General features: G+C 36.2%; 1 protein-coding gene and 1 long non-coding RNA gene across 4 annotated transcripts; one reads left to right on the top strand and one right to left on the bottom strand.

Annotated features, from left to right (window-relative positions):
• The first annotated feature begins 6,241 nt into the window (after window positions 1-6,241).
• Window positions 6,242-21,376, top strand: LOC5577104. Of its 3 annotated transcripts, XM_021846232.1 has the most exons (6): window positions 10,530-10,721; window positions 12,618-12,720; window positions 13,313-13,519; window positions 18,571-18,696; window positions 20,457-20,567; window positions 20,626-21,376. In XM_021846232.1, the coding sequence occupies exons 1-6, from the start codon at window positions 10,646-10,648 to the stop codon at window positions 21,077-21,079; spliced, it is 1,077 nt and encodes a 358-aa protein (XP_021701924.1). In that variant the 5' UTR covers window positions 10,530-10,645; the 3' UTR covers window positions 21,080-21,376. The 3 variants fall into 3 exon arrangements, with proteins under 3 accessions (XP_021701926.1, XP_021701927.1, XP_021701924.1); XM_021846234.1 differs by lacking the exons at window positions 10,530-10,721; window positions 12,618-12,720; window positions 13,313-13,519 and adding exons at window positions 6,242-6,456; window positions 6,530-6,736; XM_021846235.1 differs by lacking the exon at window positions 13,313-13,519 and having other exon boundaries at window positions 10,528-10,721.
• Window positions 11,835-12,616, bottom strand: LOC110676844. Its single transcript, XR_002500773.1, has 2 exons — window positions 12,461-12,616; window positions 11,835-12,213 (listed from the first exon to the last, which is right to left on the bottom strand). It is a non-coding gene; the product is annotated as an uncharacterized LOC110676844 (long non-coding RNA).
• Window positions 21,377-22,014: the final 638 nt, after the last annotated feature.

The following is a 22,014-nucleotide window of genomic DNA, read 5'->3' as shown; positions in this document are numbered from 1 at the left end:
TACCAGGAAGAAAGCTCTTCAGAGAATTCAAAATAAAATTTTGAAAATGATTCTGAGGCTTCCTCCCTGGTATAGTACCAATGAGTTACATAGAATATCCAATGTTGAAACATTGGAACAAATGTCAAATAAAATAATCAATAATTTCAGGCAAAAATTCGTTACAATCTTCTATTGCCACGATTAATGCGTTATATGTTTAGGTTAAGTTAGGTTAAGTAAATTGAAAACGTTATTTTTTTTCTCTCATAAGCAGGTGATATCAACTAACCTGTAAAAAATCTGAACTGCTACGGCAAATGAAATGTAATATGTTTTTTTTTTTTTTTTTTTTTTTTTTTTTTTTTTTTTTTTTTTTTTTTTTTTTTTTTTTAAGGCACTCCGTGCTCGTGGCCACTACTGTGCCGGATTCTGTTCGTCTGTATCTGCTATACCGATACAGATCTATTTTTAACTTATCTATATTTACATCTGCTTTCACTCTCTTCTACTCTTTTTACTCTCACACCGAGCAGGTAGGAGAGAGCTCTGCGGTTCAGTCCAATCGATTTCCATAAGCCATAGTCCTTTGCTCTTGCGGTGATTCATTTTGCCGTGTTCCTAAGTCGTTTGAGGCTAGCTTCCTACGAAGAGGGTCAGTTTGTCTCAGTCACCATCTGATACTGACGGAGGATGGATGTGCTCCCCCAAAGCACGGTCCTCCGTGCGGCGTCTTCTGGTGCTGGACGGGTTTTTTGTGGAGGGGCTGGGAATTGAATCCATGACCTTCCGCTTATGAAGCGAAAGCGTAACCTCAAGGCTACGGACCCCCCTGAAATATGTTGTTAACAAAATGTTAATAAAATCTTATATTTGTTTTACCAAATTAGGATGATTGTGTTGCCTAATAACACAGAACACCTAGATATACGAAATAATAAATGTAATGTTTGGAATGATACTAATAAAAAAAATGATTAAGAGCTGAATAAGTATTTTATAAAAACCTAATGAATAAGTATTTTATAAAATCCTAATGAATAAGTATTTTATAAAATCCTAATGAATAGAATCTAATGTATAGCTCGCAGCTATTGGTCAAATCTTACAGAATCTAAATATGACATGTCAATTTGGTTCTAGTAGTTTATTGTAGATATCATTTCCAGATCTATTATATCATATATATCAAGTTAATATCACTTTTAGCTATCCATATTATAATTTGCTATTGCTAAGCTTTTTTCAACTGCTCGGGATGTTATTCCGTACAAGAAAAGCGGAAATTTCTTTGACAGAATTGATTAAATAAATTTTTAATAGCAAGTCACATTTCAAATGGCATTTCTTCACAACTAAATAAATACTGCGATCTATGAAAAACTATTTATGTACTTGGACATTCCTGAAAATAAAAATTCCGCACATCAAGTTATTCGAATATATTTCTATTCAGGTGCATAGTGCTTAGAACCCTTCAAATGATTTAAATATAATCATACCAAGAACTATTTCTTTGCTGCATATCTTGAAGTTAAAAAAAAAAAAAACAAATTAAAACTTATTATGAAATTAGATTAATTATTTCCGACTGATTTTACTTTGTGTAAATAATCATTATTTTGACCATCATCGATATAAATTTTCTCACTGTGCGCTAAAAATAGCCGACTGAACTCAGCTTGGGTCAGCACTAAACAGCAGCTGAATAATATGATTATTCAGTAGTTGATTAGCGTACCGTAATTTCGGATGAAATTGATCACTTTTCACGATTTTTCTCGTCTGTTTTCTATAATGTTGACAATGCCGAACAACTAAATGCAGGAAAACAAGTACAAAGGTGAGCCTCATCGGCTCACGTACCGAAATTTTCTAACAAATGTCATTTTAGTGCTAACAAATATCTCTAAAATAAAAATCGGGGAATCTCATTTCGGGGTGAAATCGATCACTTGTCAATGCGTTTATTGTTAGTTTCCAAAACAACTCTTCTTAATAAATTCGAGCTCCCTGAATCCGAATATGCTTGTTAAATTCTTAACAATACAATATTCATATAAATATTGAACAGTTAAATTTCAAGAATTACGCGGAAAACGCCTAAATGTATGCAATTTCCTAAGGAATTCCTTGATATTTATCAGAAATTCAATTATTTTAACCAAATGAGCAAATTATTACGAGTTTTGGTGATGAAATCTGGTTTGGGGATATATCTTAATCATCCTCTCAAATTTTCAGGTTTATACTATGTTCAAATCCTTGTTTACAACCAAGAGTTTATGGATGTTTGTCAATACATGTCCAAAGCCCTTCACCCTTAATGTCTTTGGAAGATTAGCCTGCCGAAGATTCCGAATGTCGAAGCATAATGCATTTGCAATGGTATAGCAATGGGTCAGAGGTAGGCCATTTTGCTTTTTTTATTTAGAGGATCGCTAGGATAAATTATGTATATGTGGCTCTACAACATATCGCACCAGAAGGCATTCTGAAAAAAAAATCTTCATCTCAAGTAAGAATATTTGTATAAACTTATAAGTAAGAAAATTAGTATGATTTCTCTTTCAAATATGATGCAGAATACGATACAAGTTTAAAGAAATAATAAGAGGAGTAGATTTGCTCGAATTCCGTGGAAATGGGATGGTAAAATTGAGTAATTGCGATAACTGATGCTGAGAAATAAGATGGTTCAAGATGGTTTATCCATATCTAGCAAATTTTCCACAACTTTTTTTTTTATCTTTATTAACGAGATTTTTAGCCCTGGGTTAGTTTATCTCGAGACCAACGGCTTCACTTCCCTTCCGAAGGAAGTCGTCACTGAAATGGGGATGGGATTCGATCCCAGGTTCTCGGCGTGAAAGGCGTGTGTTCTAACCACTACACCGTCTTCCCAAGTAACATTAGTAGATGAACAATAGTTTACTCATCAGATATATGTTAGAGAGTGATTTCTTCAACTCTTGTTCAGTAAAAATGTTTGTTGGGTTTCCACAACTTGTCGTCAATAGATTGTTTAAAAATTGGCATGCTTGAAATCACAAGCGATGCAACTGAATCTAAGGAATGTTTAGTATGGGCCGTCCGCAGGGGTCAGGAAAATCTTCTGCACTTTCACCACCGGATTTTCGAGGAACCATTGAAATTAAAAGAAGCGATTACTAACAACTGCAAGAGGAAAAATGTCTTGAAATCTATTGTAGTTTTAAAAAGTGTCAGGGTGAGGCGATAAAAAGCAAGCGAGTCCCAAGTAGTGAGACTGGTATGCGGGTATATTTGCGTTTGGCGCGAGAAATTCTTGGATAACAAGTCCCATATGGCAGAATTTAGGTTTCGGGCGTCAAAAACAACCGGATAGTTATTAGAGTGGTTCAAACAATCGTTTTTACTCTACACCGCTCATTCGAGACTAGATCAAATTCTGAGTGTCCTCCCAAAATTTGAGCTCATTCGGGAGACTGCACACGCCTTTCAAAGTTTATATGGAAATTGCTATGTAAATAGCATTCAATTCATTCAATCGGTCGAGGTGTTTGCCCATGTGCTCTTGGGGAATTGAGTTAAGTTGCTACTATGAGATACATTTGTTAGCTACAACTTTGCCGAAGACCGTTTTCAAATCGGATGCCTCAGTAATTAGTTACTGATTTATACCCAATAGCAAACTCTTCCACAGTGCTCATGTAACTTCTGAACAGGCAACAATGCTGCATCTGGCGCGAAAGATAGCACACCCAATAAACTTTGAAGGGCTTGTGCAGTTTCAGTTTTCATCCAATGAGCTCAAATTTTTTGAGAACATTCAGAAATTGATCTAGAATCGAATGAACAGCGTGGAGCAAAAACGATTTTTATATTACAGTAGTTGAACATTTTCTTATACTGCAATGATACTGTGTTTAGTAATGCCACCAGAATATTTCCCTATCAGGAACTGTGTGACAAAACATTTGCATTAATGTTGCATTTTTCTCGACATGAGAATTTTCTTGATGGAACTGTTTTGCGAGTATGGGAGCAATTTCAAATATATTTGAAGCGAATATTGTACACGCCAACTGGTGGAGCAACCAATTGAGATGAAATTGTGAGAGCTTTTTCTTACCCTAAGGCACAGGTGGTGTTCCGTTGAATTTAAAAACTTTTTTCTTTAAAGGGTATTCTAGAGAACACATATGTTTCTTAGAACATTTTTTTATTAGTCGCAGATTGTATTTCATCAAGAATTACCGTTTTTTGAAAGACTATATTGAGCTTGAGCTTGAGCTTGATTGGCCGCCCGTGGATGCTACTCCAGTATCGCCAGATCAGCTGCACTTACACAAGGAACCAACCGAATGACTGCTTGGGACTAACAGGCATCCTCAGTGTATAAGTGCTGGTGATCTTCTATTTTTAGGCTATAATGGCGCCTGCCACGTCAGAATGCAGACCAATGAGGGGAAGGGGGAGGAATTGATGATGCATTGAACTGGCTCCCACGTAGACCGTATATTCCACTGCATCCACGCCAGTTCATGCGGGAGTGTATGGATTGGGGGAAAGGCATGGCAGAGAGGTTTGCTTTTGTGGTTAGCAGACTGCCTATGTATCAGGCGTAAGAAAGGCGTGCGCGTGGAAGTAGGAAGCGTTAGGGAAACGGTTTCTTGTCCGTCTCTTGTTCTACCGTTTGCTATGAACGAATAGTTTGAGTGTGATATATTTAGAATGGAAGATAGAAGCAAGTGGGAGATATACAACTACAAAGTACGAGGAGAGGGACGGGCCTGGGATTGAACCCATGACCTTCTGCATATGAAGCAGGAGCGGTAGCCATCAGACCACCAACCCCGTCCCGTTTTTTGAAAGACTATATAGAGTTATTAAAAGCTGAATCCCGAGAAAATTATCAGGATCAATTTCTGAAGATATCTAATGAAAAAAGCTGTACGAATCTTTTCAGGGACAAAATAAAAACCCATCTTAGACTAATACTTGAAGGAATTCCTTTAAACTTCCTGATATGTTTATTTGCTTGAAGTTTTAAAACATCACTTGTGTTTTGGAAAAAATGTCGGGATTCCATAGATGAGTTCTAAAAGATATCATGAAAGAAAATTTTTGTGAAATTTTTAATGAAGCTTCATATAAATTCAATGATGAATTCAATGATAAACTTCTGTTGAAAAATTGAGAAGCAGAAACATATCTTGAGATATTGAGAAAAATAAATGAAGAAATAGAGCTTCTCCCATGAACAATTTCTGGAATAAATTATTCAAATTCTTCGAAGAATTCTTGAATTAATTTATTGCACGATAATTCAACAAATACCTAACATTTGAGGATCATATAAGATCTTTGGGTGATTCCTCACAAGATCCATTGCGAACTGTAAATGAAACCATCAAATGATATCTAATAAGATGTTAGGCATGAAACAGATTTTTAGTTGGACTCCAAGAATTATGAGAATGTTCAATTTGGTCAATTTGGTAATACATTCTATGCTGCAAATCTTGTTCCTTGCTTCGCGTTAAAAGTTGTTCCCATCAAATCAATTCCTATTCGTTCTATTTTTTTAGTAGTGTCAAAAAATTCAAGAACTGTAGAGCAGAACAATAGTTGGTCTCAGGTTTCTCATTCTACCGTAAAAGGATTGTCACATTAGACGCATTTCATCATTCTAGTGATGTCGAAAGGATATTTCGACTTATGTTCTTAAATACAGACGAAAAATAGTAGTTTACGGAACAAGTTGCAGAATGATGATTTTTACAGCACGAGTCGTCCTGCGAGGCTTGCCGAGTAGGATAATTATGACGAGTTCAACATTTTTTGCAATTTCGTAGAAGACCACTTGTGGGTATCAGAAATCATATCGGAATGCGTGTTGTTGTGTTATGATTCATTACGCAATTCAAAACAGTTGGGTAATGAGAAACCGTTGCGTAATGAAACATTACAGCACTGGTTTCAGTCGCGTAATGACTATTTCCGCACTGCATACTTCATTGCAGGAATGTAGGCTGTTTCTTGACAGATAGGCGTGATGAAAAACATTCTATTACAATGAGATATTGCAAAAAATAAATTGTGAAGAATGACCAATGTCGCCAAAAGTTCACAAAATCAACTCTTATTCGACAATAACGCCAATGATACAAATATGCAGCTCAAACATCAGACATAGTTTATTCTGTGATCACGTTTCTTTCTACCGGGCTCGGCTAAGCCTGTACGGGTATACGATCAGCTCAGTTGAGTTCAGTACGTTTCAGTCGTTTGCGCCAGTTCCGTAACTTTGTTGTGTAGTGCAATTTTATTTACATTTAATTGAAGACCGAACTGCTTCGCAATGCGTAAAACATGCAGTTCAAACTATTTAGAAGAATTAACAAACATCGCTGAAAAGATCGCAGTGGACAAACATAATGTTCATTTTCAAATGGATCTACCGCCATGGTTTGATCGGGATAAATTCGAACGGTTTGTTTTAAACGACGCATACTTGAATCAGCACTCGGTTCATTATTCTCATTGCATTCATACGATTGGCCAGTGGTCAAAGGTTCTTTCTCGATAACTATGTGGCGATTATGACGGCCCACATGTGCGGGCTGCTGACTGTATATGCCGTTCTGCCTATACTACGGATGTTGATGTTCACCAAACGTTCTTCGACTCCTGAAGCGGCGTACAAACGTTACTACCGAACTGTGCTACATATCTATAGTTGGTACACTGAAGAGCTCCAATCAGGATCCAAGTGAGTGAAAAGTATGGTAAGAGTGATGGTTATTGCGAATTGAATATCGTTCACATAAAGAATTTTGGAGAGTTCAGAGAAATAATGTTTTTCGACTGTACCATTGGGTATGCATGCTAGTCCGTTGCCTAATGTGATGCTTCCTTCAAAGGGCAAATCGCTCGCTGGAAGCATTAACGTCTTCTTCTTCTTCTTCTTCTTCTTCTTCTTCTTGACATTACGTCCTCACCGGGACAGAGCCTGCTTCTAGACTTAGTGTTCTTATGAGCACTTCCACAGTTATTAACTGAGAGCTTTCTTTGCCAAAGTTGCCATTTTGGCATATGTATATCGTGTGGCAGGTACGATGATACTCTATGCCCAGGGAAATCAAGAAAATTTCCATTATGAAAAGATCCAGGACCGACCGGGAATCGAACCCAGACACCTTCAGTATGGCTTAGCTTTGTAGCCGTGGACTTTGACCGCTCGGCTAAGGAAGGCCCCAAAGCATTAACGTATATGTGCCTTAAAAAAATAATTTACATATACCTGTGGACAGCATTCAAAGTGAAATTAGCAATACATTGTTATTTAGATACAATTTTACATTCACCTCGTAAGGCAGCGTCCATTTATTACGTAACGCTAAAATTGCAAATTTTTGATCCCCTCGCCCCGTCCGTAACGCTTTCAAATTTTTGTATGAGTCGTAACGCTTGGGCCTACTTGGGAGTAGGCTCCCCCTAGAGCGTTACGTAATTTGTGGATGCCGCCTAAATTGATTTCAACTGCCTACCATCTCAGTTCCACACCCGGCTCAGCTGAAATAGCAAACTGTGATTTGAAGAGCTGCGTCCCATCCTTCACCTACTATAGTGGGCGATGGGAATCCCCTTTATCTACAGTATTGGACAAGGCATTTGCAACGTTTTGGTTATCACACCCCCAGTGTTGTGAAAAACTCAATTTCTCAAAACTCACGCTTGAGATTTTTCATGCGTGAGTTGTCAATCATGCAACTCAGCAGTCAAAAAATCATGGATGAGTTGGCTCACCTTTTTAACTCATTGCCTCGTATTTCCACAGTTTACTCACACACGGCAATATTTTCTTGTTAGTCTGGTAAAATTATGTTAATCCTTTCTAACGTAAACAACAACATTCGGGTTTCACGAGTTTTTGCCGGGTTTTGCGACTGAATCATTTTTTACGGTTTGAGTTGATTGAGTTGATTTTGCATCAAAATCTCAAGCGTGAGATTTGCGGATCAGATCTCTAATGAGTTTGCTCTCACGGGAGAGCGTATTGATTGAGATTTTGAGTGTGAGTCTATCAACACTGCACACCCCTTCTAGTTATACATTTAATTTTAACCTATATTTTTGTGTTTTTTGTTTTGTTTGAGTCAAACAGTTTGACGCGTTTAAAAGCAATAACGTATGGAGGGCTTGGTAGCAGACATCTCTTTAGAGACTTGGTCTCTATTTTAGTACAAGCCTCTAAAAGACTCTTTTAGATGGGCTTTAAAGTCTCTTTTCCAACTAAAATGGTCTCTATAGTCACTGTTTTCTCTCACCTTGTAGTGAACTCTGATTCGAATTTCCACGAGTATTGTTTTGAAAATCTTCCCAAATGCTATCCCAGGATTTTTCGAAGAATTTTCTACTAATTCCAGTTTGACACAGGAATAAACCCAAAGGATTTATTCCAGAGTTTTTGTAGAAAATTTTTATATTTTTTTCAGGTACCGTAATCCGGGGTAACATTGATCAGTTTTTAGGATATATCTTAAATATTTCATTTGAAAATGCAAATATTGCAAGTTTTATATTTTTAAAACAAGTACTACCATCAATAGCTTGTAACCATATACTGCATTTTGTTTCTTGAAAGATTTAAGCATGTTTATAAAAATGTTTTAGGCGATTTTTTGATTTAGCTGATATGGGGTAACATTGATCACTTATGTTAACAACGTTCGGTAATATTAAATTTGTCGTTACTTACTTAAATCATGGCTTCTGAAGCCGAATATGATCACCAAATGCTTACAAGTCATTCACTTTTTGGGTTATTTTAAAATTTAAAACCCCTCGAACCGCGTAATACGCCTAAAGGTAGGCAATTTCCTAAGGAAATTCTACTTTCTTAACAGTAATTCGTTAAAGTTGCCTGAACTAACATTATTATAAAAGTTTTGACAACGGAATCGTTTTTGGCGATGCCATTTTTAGTAAAAATCACAATTTCCCTTCTCATATCGCTTGCACAACTTATGTGAGAAATGAATCTTCGGTAGGGTCATCCTTAACCATTTAAATCGTTGTTTCAAAAAGTTGTTAAATTTACGCATGAACTAAATGCAATTTTTGCAAACATCTTAATTTTCATTAGCTCATGAGTATAAGAAAGAGAAGCGCAATTCATGCTTTGGAAATATTTCATCAATAAATGATGATACGAACTTTTTACGAGATGAGTCATTCCGATCAATGTTACCCCGCTGATCAATGATACCCCGGATTACGGTACCTCAATATGGATTAAACTTCTGAATATCAATCATATTCTAATAACTGTTGTATATTATTAATTTGATTCGGTTTGTCTTAGGCTCGTAAAAATTAATGGAGCTCTGGAGCTATCATGAGAAAGAGACGGTCGGAAAATTCCATTCATATCCTCCATTTCCTTATAATCGAAATTTTAAGCTATAGGCTGATTCATCTCTTGTTCTTGAAAGTATTTTGAACTAAATTCATGAAGGAATTCCATAAGAAGGTCGAAGAAAAAAACAATAAAGACATTTTTTGGGCAAATATTTCAATTAGTATTAGATGAAATTCCGGGATTTTTTTCAGTCTTTTTTTGTTAGTGTTCGGAAAATTTTTGGCCTCATTTTCCAACTAAGGTATCTAAAGTTCCTATTTTAAGACACTCTGCTGCTAACATACCTGCGTAAAGGAATAAAGTGAAGTTTTTCACAAAAAAATAATATATTGACGATAGTAATTAGAATCTGAAAGACCTGCTCAACACACACTTTAGAAAACTATCTGATCAAAATGTACAACTAAATAGCTTAATAAAATACTTTGATCTAACGTCATTAGTTTTGTACCCGGTAAGGAAAGAATATTTAAATTAGTCTCAACTGTTACGAAAATTTCATCCAAATCAAACCATAAACAACTCAGAACGAGCTCTGCAATATTTTGGGTGCAATATTTTGGGTATTTTGAATGAAAATAAAAAAGTACCAAATATATTGTCCAATACTGTATCCACAATGCGCAATTATAAGCTCTACGCGACGCGACTTCGAGTAGTCGCAATTTTACAGTACAGCATATATCTGTTCGCAGGCGTTGCAGAATTCGCTCTCATTTGAGAATGAAGCACGATCAAAGCAAGCAAAGAAAAACATCCCATCTGTTGCGGTCCACGATCGTCATTGTATCGCAAGGTGTAACAAGTCTGATAAATGGAAGCAGCGAGCAAGAGCCCCAACGAGAGAGCGATGAAAAAATTCATTTTTCTCGCTTGTTTACCGTTGGGGATAGGTGTTTTTCTTTACTGGCACGATAAACAATCCACGAACTTCCAATAACAACAGTGTCCCCCAGGCTTGGAGCATGTTTAGAGTGGTTTTATCATGTACTACTATCCCCCCAATCTGATCAAACTTGTAGCAGTATACGATAAACAGTCTCTCAAAATGTGCAGCATGTTATGATAGTTACAGAGAGCGATACGTGAGAGATTCTCTCAATTTTCTCAGGATTCAATCCCTGTCTGTTCGTCCGCTCACATTAGTGAGATTCGTTAGCTCACCTGTGTAGCATCGGGCTGCTCAAAACAGAGCCAGTAGTACACTTTGAGTACTTTTTGGAGCAATCGCCCTCATATCGGGATATCATCGTCTCAATGAGTTCATCCGAAAGAGAAAACATAGTGCTGGAATCTGCTTCCAACCGGAAGGATGCAGAGAATTTGCATTACATCGAGACCAAAGATGGTTAAAAGGAATAAGATGACCGACTCTTTATTTTTCCATACATTTTGCCGACGACACACTATTCAAGTAACACTACTGCCATCTGTTGAGTGAAAAGCGCGTAAACTTTATTTTCGGCTAAATGCAAATCATTGTGCAACGATGAGCAAGAGGAAGAAATCAAAACAAACACGCTTAAAAGAAAGATACACAGAATTGAGTACGACCAACACAAAATCTGGCTCTTCTAAACCAACACAAAATTTGTGTAATGCTAAAAAACCACTCCTGTGCTGGTTTCTTTTTATTTTTCTTACTTTTTATGGTATTCAGAGATAATTGGGAATATCGAACGAACCCGTGTGGCTGTGTATCTTTTTTTAAGTGTAAATGTCATAAACGAACATTTCGACATCTGGTGGCCACTAGGAGAACGTTACGTTTTAGTTGGCTTTTGACAATAGAAATATTAAATATAGAACGCTAGAGGCGCTGTTCCTTCCATACGATGGTTGTGATGGGAATGAATGAACCACAGTAGCCTTGATTTTCTATTGGCGCAATCTACCGGTACTCAAAGTGTCAAAACGATTGTTTTGTTTTGTACATCTTTTCGTATCCTGAAAGTGAAATGCGGGATGTAAGTGAAGCCAAATCCTAATCGTTGAAACAAAAGAGATGGATAAAAACTCCCAAACCGAGTTGGTGCTAGTTTGTTTAACGTTTCTAACGGCAGAACGAATCGGAAAACGACACTCAGAATTCGCTCGGATACACGTATGCGTAATATGTAAAAGAATTTGTACTCAATTTTTCATTGAAATAAAACAACGTTTATTTGCTTTATCTTCAACTTTTGGTCCGTCATATTATATTACTTAAACTATTTAAGAATTTTGACTGATGTTAGAAGACAGATGCTATGGGAATGAGAAGCTACTGAATAATGAACAGTTTTAGGTGAAGATGAATCCAAGCCAATTCTCAAATTTTCAAAAGCTCAAATCTGAAGAACCAAACATTAGTTCAAGCTGAAAACTTAATCGATTAGTCATTAACTGGTGGTAACCAATCGATTAAGGTTTCTACTCAAACAGGTGTTCGGTTCTCCAGATTTGAAGTTTGGCTTCGATTCATCTTCATCTTAAACAACTGCAATTGTCCTAATTGATCCTTGCGCTTTCCTCGTACATGTCTCCACAGTTTCACCATACAGAGTCGAGTTGCAGCAGGTTGAAAAGTACCGGGAGCACAGAGATAGTCGGCATCCGTCTTGCCATTGGTTAAAGCATTCAATCTATGTAAATGTAAGGAGCAATTCAATTACGCTTTTGGGTAATCCATATGCATAAAAATTAATCACCTGTGGAACGACAGCGATTTTTTGTTATCTTTTGCCTGGAGATCTTCAGGGCATACGAAAAACAAATTGTTTCAATGAAACACAACACGCAAGTACGTTGCCAAGAACTGTTGTTTTGATTTCGAAAACATGTTACTATGATTAAATTAAAATAATTTTGACACTTTGAGTACCACCTTTAAGGTGAAGATGTATCGAAGCCAAAGTTTAAATTTTCAAGAGCACGGATCTGGAGAACCAAACATCCGTTTGAGCTGAAAACCTAATCGATTGGTCACCACCAGCTAGTGACCAATCGATTAAGTTTTCAGCTTAAACGGATGTTTGGTTTTCCAGATTCGTGCTTTTGAAAAATTGAACTTTGGCTTCGATTCATCCTCACCTTAAGTTATGCCCACTAGATGTTGGTCACAAGGTTTGCAGCGACAATAGCGTTCTAATTTCTAATATTTCTATTCTTTTGACTCACCAGAGCTGCGCTGTTCGTGTCGCCTAGAAAAGGCCGAAGTCGGTTATCTTTTTCCATCAAACCATCTTTGTCGAGACCCTAATCAACGATGGTGCTATTACGCCAATTGATGCGGACATTTACACATACGAGATCCATTTGCCGCCCTGGTTCGATGAGGAAAAATTCAAACGGTGTGTAAATGTAGTATTTTTATACAGTCACTCCACAGTTATGGATCTACTAAGGTTCATTTTTCTGAACAAAATATGATTAATTACCATGGTGACGCAGCACAAACTAAAATTACCTCCCTAGCTGTGTAGAATATAGTTGTTTTTGGGAGTACACCTCAAAAATGGCGATTATCAACGAAAAAGTGTCGATTTCGATCGAAATTCCAACACTGTGGGAAGAAGGATCTTAATTATGCATCAGAAAACTATAACAGCCATTCATCTGCGAAGTATATGTATAAATAAATCCCTCTTCTCGCGGCTTTTCTGATCAAACGTAATGAAAGCGGGATAGTTATGTAACTTCCAACGTTTTGACTAGTGGTTTGAAAATCCGTTATAATTGATCACAAAGCTTTTTTTTGAAGTTAACAGTTCACGAAGGCATCATGTATTATTTTTCGAATGATTTTGAATTTATGTTTTGTTGATAAATTTTATAGTGAATCCTCTACTGATCCATATCTGTGGGTTACCCACAACTGTGGGGGTGACTGTAGTTTTGAACAAATTCGAAAGCAAATGAGCTTGTAAATCGATTCTTTCAAAGAGGTCAGCGGTACTTCCGAGATAATCTGACGGCAATCGTTACGGCCGGATTTTGCGGCCTTATATCGGTGCTTGCCGTGCCCTCGATACTGGATGTGATTATCTTCACCGAGCGATCGGCAACCCTAACGAAGGCTTACAAGCGCTACGTATTGACTGTGCTCCACACGCTGAATTGGTACCAGGAGGAACTGCGACAGGGATCCAAGTGAGTGAAGGGGTTGAGGGGGGGATGTTGTTTGTGTTGTTTCTACGTGATTTACAGCAGCTTTTCATTAATGATTCATGACTATCATTTTTTTTCAACTTCAAAGTACTAATTTGGTTTGGATAAATGATCAGGTCACCAAGCAGAAACACACAGCAATTAGTTACTTTTTATTATCTTTGCACATTAAATCCCATAGAGCACGTTGCTTAAAAGGTCATTTGAGGTTGACAATATTACACAACAATTTGCAAATTACGCATTGCCATACACAAACCAAATTGTGCAATGATATGAGCTACGTTTTTGTTTGTCTAAATTACACTGTTCGACAAAAAAAATATTTTTGGATGGATCAGGGACGCGTTTATATGGGTCTTGAAGTGCAAGAAAAATATAGAAAGAGGCCGTTTTCAAATGATTTGCAGCACCTTTGGATTGTTTTTTGATAAAGCTTGAAAATTTTTAATCACAAAAAATGTAATAAGAAAAATATCAATATCTTTTTAAATTCAATTATACAACCATCGAATTTGTCAAATCAATATTTTTTAGCACTGGATGACTTCCTGGAAACGTGCACCATTTCAGAAGAATATTGGCATCTATTTTGTACATGAATTTGGAATGTTAACGATCATAAAGCAAGTACGTGAAGATGTGCACCATATAAATACTACTTTTTTCTATTTCACACATCTGGTTCATTATATGATAATTATTATAGGTTCAAGAAGAAGCTTGATTAGGATTTTATTCTTTGCTCCATTAGATAAAGCAATGAGCAATGCAATCCAGTAACATTTGATTTCAACAAGGATACGACGGCTACGGAAAATTTATGTGTCTGTTATAATTATATGGGCTGGTTGGTCCAATAAACTCCTAGCAGTAATACAAAATTAGGTTAGACACTGACATGTAAGTGGTCTTTCATGAGCTTTGAAGCTCATAGACTTCGCCATCGGTTCCTGATAAACCGACTTATCAGGAACCGATGGCGAAGTCTATGAAAATTAAAAATAGATTACCTATCGTGAGGTCCATTTCACAGTGGTCCAGGAATCCGTTTTACGCGAAAGATGCATTTTGAGCTTTAGAATGAAACATTAGATAAAAACGGTCTTATACAAAGTTGTTTGTATTAGTAAGGCCCTTTGTTTGGTGTTATTGAAAGATTGTTGATATCTATTTTAGTTCAAAAGTTATTGAAGTTTTTGTGATAAAAAATATTTGTATTTCAAGACAATTTATAAGAGTTACAAAAATAACACATCTGTAATTTTTGATATGGTATACAATTTTACAATTTTATTTTATCTTTCGAATGCCGTCAAAAGATATGTTTTATGTTTACCCCAATCAGAGATATTCACAATCAAAGTAGGCATGTTTTTGAGAGAAAAACAACAATAACTCCCAAACGGAAGGAGACAGCGAGTTTCTTCACTCATCAAATTACGCATTTTTCAAAGCTCTAAAAGTGTTTCATAGACTACTTTGATGAGAAATTTGAATTGAAAACTCTAGAGCCAGAAAATCAGTTTTGTTCGGACCACCCTATGTCACCGTAGGAAAAATGCTCTAAATCTGTAAATTTGAGAGATACAAACTTTTTTAGCTAAGTTGCTGGAAATTGAATGGTCTACAACTTTGCTGAAGTATGTATAATATAATTTCTACAAATAAGAAAGTTAGTTACACAATTTCTATGAAAATGTGGTCCACCCTAATTTTCAATAACACCAAACAAAGGACCTTACTAAAACAAACAACTTTGTATAAGACCGTTTTTGTCTAATGTTTCATTCTAAAGCTCAAAATGCATCTTTCGCGTAAAACTGATTCCTGGACCACTGTGAAATGGACCTCACGATAGGTAATCTATTTTTAATTTTCATAGACTTCGCCATCGGTTCCTGATAAACCGACTAGCTCATGTAAGACCACTTACATGTCAGTGTCTAACCTAATTTTGTATTACTGCTAAGAGTTTATTGGACCAACCAGCCCATATAATTATAACAGACACATAAATTTTCCGTAGTCGACGTATCCTTGTTGAAATCAAATGTTACTGGATTGCATTGCTCATTGATTTATCTAATGGAGCAAAGAATAAAATCTTAATCAAGCTTCTTCTTGAACCTATAATAATTATCATATAATGAACCAGATGTGTGAAATAGAAAAAAAAAAAAAGTAGTATTTATATGGTGCACATCCTCACGTACTTGCTTATTGATCGTTAACATTCCAAATTCATATACAAAATAGATGCCAATATTCTTCTGAAATGGTGCACGTTTTCCTGAAGTCTTCCAGTGCTAAAAAATATTGATTTGACAAATGGTTGTATAATTGAATTTAAAAAGATATTGATATTTTTCTTATTACACTTTTTGTGATTAAAAATGCCAAATTTTCAAGCTTTATCAAAAAATAATCCAGGGGTGCTGCAAATCATTTGAAAACGGTCTCTTTCTATACTTTTCTTGCACTTCAAGACCCATATAAACGCGTCCCTGATCCATCCAAAAAATTTTTTTGTCGAACAGTGTTATTATCGATTTATACTGTTGTGAAAACACATTGCAATTTGCGCATTAAAATACACATTAATCACAGACAAACGGATGTAAACTAAGAACAAATTTTCTTTAAATCCATCGCCTACTTCACACAGTCACCACTTGGTAAGAGAATTTTGTAGGGAGCTGACATTAAAAAATCAAATTTTCGCGTAATTTTTCTAATGAAACTTTCGGGATGGTTCAAATAGTCTATATATTTTTATGAGTGATGTGCAATCATAAATCTGGACCATAATAAACAAAGTTATTACAGAACATCACTGGGTCAGATAAATTAATAATTAAAAATTTTTTAAGCACTGTTTCATTATTATGACGCAAAACATTTACGAAAAGCAGTTAGAAATAAGTAAGAGGGTTGAGGAATGTACTATTATCGAAAAATATCTTAAGGTCTTCTGAGCATCAAGCAATTTAAGTCATAATTCGCTTGAATTCATAAATATGTGTTTAATTAAATCATTAATCAGTGTGTATGAGAAAAATGTCGCAAAGATGAAAAATTATCAACCTGTTAAAAATATAAAATTTGAATTAGCCGCTTAGTTAAAAAAGGATTTTCTTTTATTTTTAGAATGAAGATTGGTACAATAACTAATTAAGGGGTTGAATACTATTATGAGGAAGGAATAGATACCCTTGAACACCCAAATCATATTTCAAGAGATATATGTTGGGCATATGTGAGAAATAGTAGCAGTACCAATAGCAATTTACATTTACATGTTATGTGTGATGCTGTAGCTGTAGAAGAAGAAGAAGATGAAAACCATGAAGAAGAAAATCCGTAAGAACTCCAGCATCGAACGCCTACAAGGACATCCGAACCTGTAACGGCCACAACGACCGGTGAGCTCCATCCAACAAAATTATTGCTTTATTCTGTTCAAGATTTTCGAAAAAGCTTTTTACACTGAATCTTAAAAAAAAACAGATGGAATTCTTGCAGAATTCTGAGTATGATTCTGATAAAATTGGGAATAATATTTTTCCTGGGTCCAAACATTCTGGGATAGATTCTTCAAAGTTTATCGGACTACATCATTGCATGAGTTCAAAAGAAACTCTCACAACATCAAGCATGATTCTTGGCAGCAAAGTTTATCTATTTCGCAAAAAATAGTTGCTTCATTTACTAACTTTTGTCAGATTTCATACAAATCTCGCGTTGAGTATCATACAGGCGTATCTGCAGTGATTGATTTCTCTTCGTCGATTTTCTCTTTCGATAAGTACAAGAAATTTAATCAATTTTCGAAATATTTTACGACGCAGCACGATTAAGTACGATGAATTCTTTCTACTGAATCGAAAATAGCAACAGAAAACGGTCACCCGTCGAAGTAATTAGCTAAAGAGAAAATCGATGAAGAGAAATCGATCATTGCAGTTACGCCCTTATGATACTGAACGCGAGAAATATTTATGGTTTGAAAAAAAAAAAAATGACGCGCTGCATGAAATTGTAACTGCGATTCAGCCCGCGGTTCAAAAAGGTTGAGCAGGCCTGCATTAGACCAACGATAAACGGAATGCATCAAAGCGTCAGAATCGCGAACAAACACTCCAGTTCGTTCCAATCCTGTCGGGAACTACGACCAGGTGATGAACTGTTTTTCAATAGTATGATTGAAAACGTCATGCATGGAGCCGGGCTTAACGTTCGAGTTACGATTTTCATTAGATCCGGTTAGATTGGTTGCTTCGCGAAGAATATGGGTTTTATTGGGAAAATCTAAGAGGAAGTTCACCCACATGAAAAGTGAAGCAACAAAATTTTCACCAGTCGTGATTGCGCCAAAAACAAAGCTCGCATCAAGTGTACCATGTACAAAACGCTAAAAAAAACGGAGGCACTCTATGGTAAAGAGACCAGGACCATATTGGAGGAGAACGGCAAGCACTTGGAATCTATGAGCGATAAGTGCTTGGACTTTGGTGAACAGAAACATTTTCTGGAATATCCTTGGAGATTTTTTTGAAGGATTCCTGGAACGTTTTCTGCATTTTATCTGAATTTTCCTAAACATAATCGCAGAGGAAATGTATACTGGAAAGAATTTCCTTATGAAGAAGGGAAGTGTATTCGATCCTGAGTAAATATTATGGATCCGACTGAAATAAGGACAAACTTTTTTTTTTAATATATTTTTCTTAATCTCTAAGCGTCGCGACTGATATTTGAATGGTGCGCTGTGTTCATAAACATCGTAAGAATGCAGCGCCACACATGTCATTATGACAGTTATGTCGGGAACGAGTCACACGTCGCGTGTCCCACACGCGCGTTCCGATTTAGTGGGCGCGCGACAATATATCTTGTTTGTCTCATTTCACTGTTATAAAATCATCAAACAAAATAGAAAAAGTTTTGGGAATAAGAAAAGCCATACAAAAATGCAAACGGCAACATATCGATTCTAAACATAATCTTATACTTTCTCTTTTCTTTGTTAGCTCATGGAAGTCACTGGAATACGTTCGTCGGATACATGCTGTCAGTGGAAAGAAAGCCAACACTGCAAACTCAAGGATGCTCGTTTCGCAGAAGGACGTTGCCATCACACAGTTTGGATTCGTTGGGTAAATCAGTATCTTGTTTCACGTTGGATTACTCCAGATGTTCAAATATTTGCGCAAAAACATTCACCAGATTTGTATCATTGGCATATTTGGTTGTTGAACTAGTTGACATACCTATTTGACACGAAGTATGTATAGTGGTAGTCAGTTCTGAGGGCTAATACTCAAATTCTAAATTTCAATGAAAATGATGTATATAAAATGAAACCTCCATTTAATATTACGTAAATTAATTTTCTTGAGGAGTCTTGATGGTTTATAAATAAGGTTCAAAATGAAGCAGATTCTAACAAGCATAATCTATCGAGTTTTAAGTCCAAAGGCTGATAAGAGTGTTCCAAGAACTTCGTTGAGTACAGGTCTTCGAATCAACAAACGTTACCGTAAAATGAGGTGAAGATGATCACTAGAGCGGTTCAAAATTTAAAAATGTTCGAGAATCAACCTCCCATTTGTTCCTTACCATCCTTAAACTAAGTATGCTGTTTCGCTCAAGAAAAGTAAAGAAATTTCTTGATTGAATGGGTCAAGAAATTTCCTACAGAGAGCCCCATTTGAAATGACATTTCTTCTCAACTGCATACTGCGATCGGAAAAATGTGATTTTCTGGACCATTTCTTGGAAGAAATTTCCCACGCATCGAGATAGGCGATTCCTTTTCTTGTCAGTAGCAAACCAACCTTTACCATAAAAATAGTGTGCTGTGAAATTTTCAGCTTCATAGGTGGTGATATAGGGGTCTATTTTGTAAATCGAGCAGATTCATGTGACTCGTCTGAGCTCATTGTCGATCAAAGTAATCATGCATATTTCAGATGTCACCCGGTGACTCCCATAGTAATCCAGTCACATAGAGTGACAACTGTCGATAAACTCGAGTGACAGCGCCAAGTCGAGCGAAATTTTTGGTCGACAGTGACTCCATTCGAGTCGTTTTTGATCGACTCGACTTATAAAATAGGGCCCTTAAAGGTGGCCCAAAGACAATGTAGGTTTATATGGAAATTGCTATGGATATGTACCAAACACGCTAGTACTGTAATGTAAATACAAACTTATTATATTCTATTCTAGAATAGAAATACAAACTTATTATCTCAAAGTAAAAACTCATTCTTCAAACCATAATAAATAAATTTGCAGAAGAGAGAAATTTAATCCGATGGGTAGCAGAAGAGATATTCATAAGTTTGTTTGCTATTATTTAGCTTAATATGGGATTATAGCCCTGCAAACTTGTAAAAAAATCCCAAACAAAATTAGCTCAAAAGAGATTTTTTTCTTCAGCAACATCCTTCATAAAGGTTTGAAGAATGAGTTTTCAATATGGGATGATAAGTTTCTACTTACATTACAGAACTAGCGTGTTTGGAAGATTTCTCAGAATTTCTCCATAGTAATTTCAATGTAAACCTACATTGTCTTTGGGCCACGTTTAAATCACCACCTAGAAAGCTGAAAATTTCACAGAAAACTTATTTTATGGTAAGGATGGTAGGGATCATATGGGAGATTGGATTTTCTTACATTTTTAAAATTTGAATCGCCCTAATGATCACTTTGCACTGCGTTTTATTTTGTCGATATCATACGCTTTTTGAATAGCGCTCAAACATTTATTCAACGAGGCTTGCCTATTACGATGGGAAATTGCAAAAAAATCTATTTGCGTACACCCGACTTATTATGTAAATAGAGGTTTCAATATACTTTGTTTTGTACCACTATTCATAAAATTCATCATTTGAACTACCATTAGGTACGTGGTACTCAATCATCAGAAACTTGGCGTCCAACATAGCCAGGAAGGCGTGGAAGGCTTTGTACATCTGTGGCGTACTATCGGCTATATGCTTGGATTAGAAGACAGGTAAATTAGCGCTCGAGGAATAACTGTACCCAACTTATTCAGATTGCTACCTTTTCAGATTCAACCTCTGCACGGACGACTTCGAGACATCTGCCCAACGAATGGCCCTCGTAAACGCGCACTTTTTGCGCCCCAGCTTGCAGAATCCCAGTGCGGAGTTCGTTCACATGACCAAGATCATGATTGAAGGGATGTGGTGTTACAGCATACTGCTAAACTACGAAGCGTTCATGTTTATGACCAAGCGACTTTCAAATGTTCCAGGACATCATTATTGGGATGACGAACCGCGAGATGGTGCAAAAACCGTTTATAAGGAAATGGGTTGGTTGGACAGGGTGATGTTGAACATTCTGATGGTTATTCACGAGGTGTTGCTGAATTTTACACTGGCGCGGTGGCTCTTGAATTGGGTGTTCCTTTTCAACACCAATGTTATGAACAAGTACTTGCCGTTGCTGGCGATGATGAAGCACGGCGTCAGGAAAGCCTATGTAAAAATTGTTTATTGACAGGGTTTTTTTTTTTTAAATTGATGAATGAACTACAGTTAACTCTCCCTTACTCGATATTCCGTATCTCGATATCGAGTTAGAGAACCATAGTAAAAGTTGCTTTTCATGGCTAACTCGATGGTCCCTTCTAACGCAGTTGCACTGCTTTTGTGTTCTGTAACTCGATACCTCCCTAACTCGATGGTCCCTTCAATATCGAGTAAGGGAGAGATGACTGTAGAAGTCTTTATGAATTTAACTCGTCAACTAAAACCTGCGCTCAGAAAATACGTAGAAAAAAATGATTGTAAAGATGTTCGCAAATATAACTGAAAGATCCTTTTATGATACATGATTTTATAGTTCAATTTAAATATATTTGAAATAACACGATAGGTTTTCGGTTTTATCACTATTCATTCTTATTTTGCAGAATTATATCACACTTCAATATAGCACGATTTACTTTTTTTATCATATCACGCCAGGATAATTTTAGATTTTCATAAATTTGACGTAAAAAGAATAACCCTCAATATTTTCCTGTTTGATTTATTTCTTATGAACTTTTAATTTTATGCACACTTAATTCTGCTGTGTGTTAGACATATTTGAGTGGAAAATTTATGAAAAATTGAGAAATAGCAATTCAAATGTTGACCTATTTCTACTTATATGGAATAATCCCTTGAAGATAACATTTTTTTGGAATCCCTGAATCTCTGCAGCAAACACATTAGTTGTGAAATCCCTCATGTAATTTAAGATATTTTTATGGAATTATGGGAAGAATTCTTGAAATTTATGTGGTAATACTATGGAAATCCTTCAATAGTTTCAGAAAAGATCATTGTAAAAATCATGGATAAACCCTGATAAACCAAAAAAAATCATACAAGAATATTGGCAAAAACTCCCATGAATTCATGGAAGATTTAGTGACGATATTCGTC

Source organism: Aedes aegypti, chromosome 2, assembly GCF_002204515.2.
Source record: "Aedes aegypti strain LVP_AGWG chromosome 2, AaegL5.0 Primary Assembly, whole genome shotgun sequence".
NCBI lineage: Eukaryota > Metazoa > Arthropoda > Insecta > Diptera > Culicidae > Aedes > Aedes aegypti.
This window is presented reverse-complemented; position numbering and strand designations above follow the sequence as displayed.